The sequence below is a fragment of the Pseudorca crassidens genome, chromosome 2, assembly GCF_039906515.1.
Source record: "Pseudorca crassidens isolate mPseCra1 chromosome 2, mPseCra1.hap1, whole genome shotgun sequence".
NCBI lineage: Eukaryota > Metazoa > Chordata > Mammalia > Artiodactyla > Delphinidae > Pseudorca > Pseudorca crassidens.
In genome coordinates this window covers 152,637,378-152,643,431 of record NC_090297.1, presented here as the reverse complement: position 1 = coordinate 152,643,431, position 6,054 = coordinate 152,637,378, and the positions used below count along the sequence as shown (strand labels likewise).

Genomic DNA, 6,054 nt, shown 5'->3' with positions numbered 1-6,054 from the left:
TAACTTCTCTGAGCCTCAGTGCCCTCTTCTGTAAAAAGGAAATTACTAGATAGAGGAGAAAGGAACATAATTACTCAGGATAGAGCCTGCAAAGCAATGCGTGCTGGACTATGCAGGGGCTGATTTCATGGGAAAGCAGGGTTTCAGGACTGAGGGGTCCGGGAGTGTGCCAGGACTTCCAACTGACTGTTGGGGGAAATGGAGAAGGGGGGCATCCTGGAGTCTTGCAGGTGAGATGCCTTGCTGTGACCGGTGGAGGGATCGCTGACACCCCACATGTGAGAAGAGAGGGAGAGTGAACACAGGGAGGCTGCTCCGCTGTCCACTCTTGAGACAGGATTCACACATCAAACCCTACGACAAGCTCACATTTCCCAGCTTTTCTCGCCCAGAATCACTGCCTTTGTTTAGAGGAGGGGATGGGGGAGGAGACAGAGGGCCAGGAGGGAGGGGCCCCGCGGTGCCGCCGCCGCCCCCACCCCCTCCGGTTGTGCGGAGCCCGACTGCCACTCAGCTCTGGCGCCGTGGGCGACGGAGGCGCCGGGTGCCCGAGTGGAGTCCCAGATAGCTGCCATCCCTCTGGACCTGACAGGCTGGCCCTGGATTCTTCAGGCATCCCTGGAGCAAGAGGCTGCCCAAGGCGTGGAGCTGGGAGGGCGCTTGGACGGAACCGTTCAGGTGGCTAGGAGCTCTGCCAGCTTTGGTCACCTTGGGTAAGTCTGTACCTCAGTTCGCCTCTGGGTCATCCCCAGTGGGGATGCAGGAAAGGGTTGAAAGAGGCGACTAGAATGCCCCCTTGGGGCAGGGTGTGTGCGAGGGTCCCTGGCAGAGCCAGACCGGGACCGGGGACTGCTAGGAAGCAGGAGCCAGCAGTGCCTCTGGTGGGTGGGCGCAGGGCATGTGTGCACTGCAAGCTGGGGAGAGGGGACCGCGCACCCTGGCTTGTTGCTGGGCTCAGTCCTCCAGACCCACGTCTGCCAGACCAGTCCCAGGTGCGAAATAGGGGCGCTACCTCTTTAAAAGCGTCCGGGCTGAGCCTTTGCCGCACCATGTGATTGCCTGAAAGGCCCGGCTAGGAGCTCTGCGGCGGGAGCCTGGAGGACCGTGAACTGCTACGCGCGGTGCTGAGAGCCCAGCCCTGCCTGGCGCGGCCTCAAGCCCTGAGTGGCACCAGGTGTCCGGAACTTTGGGCACAGCCTCTGGGACTCCCTGGCCACCAGCAGACAGGATGGTGAGCTCCCTGCATCCTGTTCTGTGGGCACGGGTAGGCAGAGCCAGGCACTGGGGACCCCTGTGGGGTGAGTGTGTGCTGGGAACTGCCTCACACCTGATAAAATAGCCGGTGGAGGAGTGAGTGCTGCTCTTTTATGTTGTCGAATGGATCCGCTGGGACTGATAAGGGGAGGGGACAAAGATCCGGCAGAGAAAGGGTTAGGGTACCCCACCAGCTTGGGCAGGCACTAGATGTGCCAAGTGGGGCACATCTCCAAAGGGCAGCTGGACTTCCAGAGCTGCCTGGGTTCCCCTCCCCTTCCCAGGCAGGCCTTCCCACCCCAGGCTTCCGTGACCACAGGTGCTTGCCTCCTGCCCCTTGGTGCCTGTCTGCTGATGTGCCCAGCCTGTGCCCACCATGCCGCCCTCCATCTCGGCCTTCCAGGCCGCATATATTGGCATCGAGGTGCTCATCGCCCTGGTCTCCGTGCCTGGGAACGTGCTGGTGATCTGGGCAGTGAAGGTGAACCAGGCACTGCGGGATGCCACCTTCTGCTTCATCGTGTCACTGGCAGTGGCTGATGTGGCAGTGGGCGCTCTGGTCATCCCACTTGCCATCCTCATCAACATTGGGCCACAGACCTACTTCCACACCTGCCTCATGGTCGCCTGCCCTGTCCTCATCCTCACTCAGAGCTCCATCTTGGCCCTGCTGGCAATCGCTGTCGACCGCTACCTCCGTGTCAAGATCCCGCTCAGGTGAGTCCAGAGCAGCTGAGGGTACCTGCTGTGCCCCATGCTGGGTGGCTTGAGGGCCATCTAGAGAGGATAAAAGGTAGAGCATAAGACCCCAAGTAAGCTGGATATTCTCTGGGCCGTTGTGCCCCAGCCCTCACTCTGCCTTCCTCTCCTCTGCCCTGCAGTATCAGGCTGAACTCAAGTTGAAGCAGGAGGGGGCTGGCTGGCTGGAGGAATGTGAACCTGGCAGTGCTCAGGACCCCAGAGCTGAAGCTCTGCTGTTCTCCTGACCCGGCCAGGGAACCTGAGGCTGCCTGTTCAGCCTGGCCTGGGGTGGGGCGGGGGTGGGGGGTGCGGGGTAGACAGTGAGCCCTGGTTGGGAATGAGCTGATCTCCACCAGTTCGAGGGAAGTGGAAGGGGCAGAGCAGATTGCTAGGGTGGGCTTAGGGTGGCACACCACGGACAGGAGTGCTGCTTCTCTAACCAGAACTGGGAAAGCTTCCTGAGGATACTCTTTCTTGTTCTGCAGATACGCTTGTGCTAGCCAGCTCCCTGCCCCAGGGCTATCCTGTTGAACCCAGACAGTCTGACTACCTCTGCCCAACTCCCACTTATGGGATCTCTGTTGCAGGCAGGAGGAGGCAGGCTCTTAATGTTCCTGTTGTGTTGCAAAACCATGTTGTCTTTCCGGTCACAGCAGAGGTGCTTATGCTATGTCCAGGCAGCACCAGGGTGGGTGACCTAATAGTGGCAGTCCTGTCATGCAAGTGTCCAGTCCACATTGGGGCTCTTTCCCTGGGCCTGCCAGGCCATAATCTTGTCACCAGGCAGTGCCTGGGCCACCAAGTGCCAGCAAATGCCTGGGCACACTGCCAGTGCTGGCCTCACTGGGACATTCTTGTGAGGCGTGCTTGCCCCCTCGTTAAATCCTCTCACCAGCAGATTCCCTTTCTACTACGGAGTTCTAGACGTCTTCAGCACCTGCTGTCGCTGCAGTAGCTTCCATACCTGGGACATGGAGCCTCTGGCCTCACCTGACAACTTGCCCAGGCAGGCCTAGGCACCCATGTTTCTCCTGTTTGCATTACATTTGTACACATTTAAGTTTTCAAAGATTTTATAATGCACCATGGTTTTCCTCTTTTCATCGTGATCCTATAAGGGAGGTGAAGTAGGAGCTGGTAAAGGGGAAACAGATCCAGAGAACCTCCTGAAGCTGATTGGGAGCAGAGGCTTGATTCCACTACTCCCCTTCCTTCCTGATTCCCCCAGTGTCCCAGCCCCCTGATGGCAGTGTTCCTGCCCTGTTTACCTCCTTCACAACCTCCAAGTTTCCCAGGGAAGGTGAGGTGAAGACTGATGCTCAGGAGAGAAGGGAAGACAGGGAAGGCAGCCCAGAAACCCTGTAAGCTCAGCCGCTGAGGGGCCTTCATGCTGCCATTAGCCCCAGGTTGTGGCTGAGCTATATACCAATGAACCTGATTTCAACCCATTAGCGTGGGCTGGGCCTCTGAGCCTGGTGATTATAACAAAGTGTTGCCACATTAGGAAAGTCATGCAGATACGTGAATATAGGAAGGCTGCTTAAGAAATCTGGTCTACTGAGTGGGTGCCAAGGCAAACCAAAGGCCTGGTCGTGATGTAACAGAGGTCACGGGCCCACAGAATGTGCCCTCCTTGTCCTGTGGGGATGGGGATGGCTGTGCTGGCAGAATTGCAGGCTCATTCTTCCAGAAGACAGCTTCTGTTGCTCCTTGCCCCAGCCTTGAAGAACTGGGGGTCTTTAGGAGCTATCGTTGGAGGGCCAAGGCAGAGGTATGCATAGAGGCTAAGAATGCAGGCCTGGGTTCAAATCCTTGCTGTGAATTCCTAGCTGTATGACCTTGAGAAAGTCACTTATTAACCTCGTTCAATTTTAACTTCCACGTCAATAAAAGGAGACATTAATGATAGTACCTTCTTCCTAGGGTGATTGGAAGAATATAATAAACTCCTACATATAAAGCACGTGGTACTGTATAATGCACCTGGCGGTATATGCAAGCCATAAGTGGTACGTTTATTTTGTAGTTTTATTATCATTGTTAACATATGGCTCAAAGTGGGTCTGAATAGGCAAGCCCTGCGCCCTCACCCCCCCACACTGATGCTTTTACATAACAGCACATATGCCCTTATACACATGCACGCACACATGGGCACACAAGACATACCACATTTTCAGGGAGGTGTCAAAGTACTGTTAAGTTATATTTATACATGTTTTTCTCCCTTGCTAGACTGTCATGCCTCAAGTGCAGCGACCTGGACAGTGGCCACATTTTGTTCGTTTGTACAAATTCTCCAGAATGCCTAGCATAGTGTCTGGCGCATAGCAGACACTCAGTAAATGTTGATTGAATTGGATGAGTTTTCAGAGCTCACATGGTTGTGCCTCAGGCAGGCCTTCCAGGGGCCTAACCTCTAACCATCGTGCTGTGGCCTGTATCTTCCCAGCATTCTACCTCAGGGCCCTGACCACAGCTGCCCTTATCAGCTCAGGTGGCTCCTTCAGAGCCACACTCCAGTAGTGCCTGAGAGAGGAGTCTTTCTCCTGAGTTAGAGAAAGGCTGCTGGGCCTAGCTTCCAAAGCTGGGATCCTGGAGGCTGGGCTGAGGTGACGGGTCACTCCAGGTGCCCCCGCAGGAGGAACAGCATGCGCTGCTGCCCTCTGGGCAGCTGGAGTCAGCAGGCTGCTGGGTCTGGGAGAACACCTTTCTGCTGGAGGTCCCCAGGTGCCTGGCTCCCTGCCCTGACAAGCCAGTCAGAGGTAGATGTGGCCTGGGAACCAGGGAGCAATACTGCTCAAGCATTGTTGAGGCATATATGGGGCATTCAGTGACAGGAGTCAGCTGGGCCCCTCACCAAGCAAGGCATGATTTGGTCAGTCAACCACAAATTTTATTTCCTTCCACTTGGCAGAAAGCCAAGAGGAAAAAAGGTTCACTTGGTATAGTGTGATCCAGTTACCAAAAAAAATAGCTTAAATTGTTGACGCATCAATAGCCTGTGGTTATTTACATGTATTTTACAGGTTATTTGCCTGCCACCTCCACATGCTTGGTAATGGATACCCCATTCCCCTCAGCTCCTACTTCTAGGGAATCCCTGGGTTTTCTTGGGGGCACTCTGTGCCAACTTGATACCTACTCCAGGGGGCTTGTTATGGGGAGGAGTGCCACTCCCTGACCACCACAGCCCTCTGTGTGGGAAGGAGACCTGAGCAAGGTCTGTCTGTGACCAGATGGGTTGGTGTGGGGTGAAGGGGTGATGGGTATTTGGGAGTCAGAAATACCTGAGTTTGAACCTTGCTGTTACAAACTAGCTGTGCAACCTTCTTGGTTAGGTTATTCAATCCCTGAGCCTCCTCTTTGCCACCACACCCCCTGCCACCGTCTGTTAAATGAAGGGAATGGATTCTGGATTCGAGGTCTCTGAAGTTCCTTTCAGTTCTAACTTTCTATAGTTCTTCCTGACCGTGACTCCTGCCAATACTGTGTTGAAATCCTAGGAAGATTGTGTTGTGTTTTTTAGCTCCTAGTGCTTATGAGCTAGGGACAGTGCTATATATATATATATATATTTTTTTTTTTTTTTTTCTTGCGGTACACGGGCCTCTCACTGCTGTGGCCTCTCCCGTTGCGGAGCACAGGCTCCGGACGCGCAGGCTCAGCGGCCATGGCTCACGGGCCCAGCCGCTCAGCGGCATGTGGGATCCTCCCGGATCGGGGCACGAATCCGTGTCCCCTGCATTGGCAGGTGGACTCTCAACCACTGCACCACCAGGGAAGCCCACAGTGCTATATTTTTATAGTTTTATCTCATTTAATGCTCATAGTTTCTTGCTGGTAAAGGTTATTGTTATCCCCATTCTAGACACGTCTATAGATACACTGAGGTCTAAAGCTCAGGAAGGTTCAGTAATTTTCCCAAACATCTTATCAGGAGCCAAGACAGGATTTGAATCCAGGTCTGTCTACCAGAGATGCCTTTAACCGGTGAGCCCATATGTGTTTTGAATCAGCCTCGAGAAGCTATAGGATTTATGGAGCAGTTTCCTCACG

At 54.6% G+C, this 6,054-nt stretch overlaps 1 protein-coding gene across 6 annotated transcripts in view; it reads left to right on the top strand.

Annotated features, from left to right (window-relative positions):
• The first annotated feature begins 575 nt into the window (after positions 1–575).
• ADORA1 (adenosine A1 receptor) overlaps positions 576–6,054 on the top strand; it is a 50,048-nt gene continuing 44,569 nt past the window's right edge. For 3 of the 6 annotated variants that reach the window (XM_067729380.1, XM_067729379.1, XM_067729376.1), the window contains exons 1-2: positions 577–713; positions 1,067–1,971. In XM_067729380.1, the coding sequence (XP_067585481.1) occupies positions 1,631–1,971 (341 nt within the window). In that variant the 5' untranslated portion in view covers positions 577–713; positions 1,067–1,630. Of the gene's footprint in view, positions 714–1,066; positions 1,972–3,918; positions 4,005–6,054 lie in introns of all 6 variants that reach the window. The other 3 variants (XM_067729378.1, XM_067729381.1, XM_067729377.1) reach the window with 3 other exon arrangements.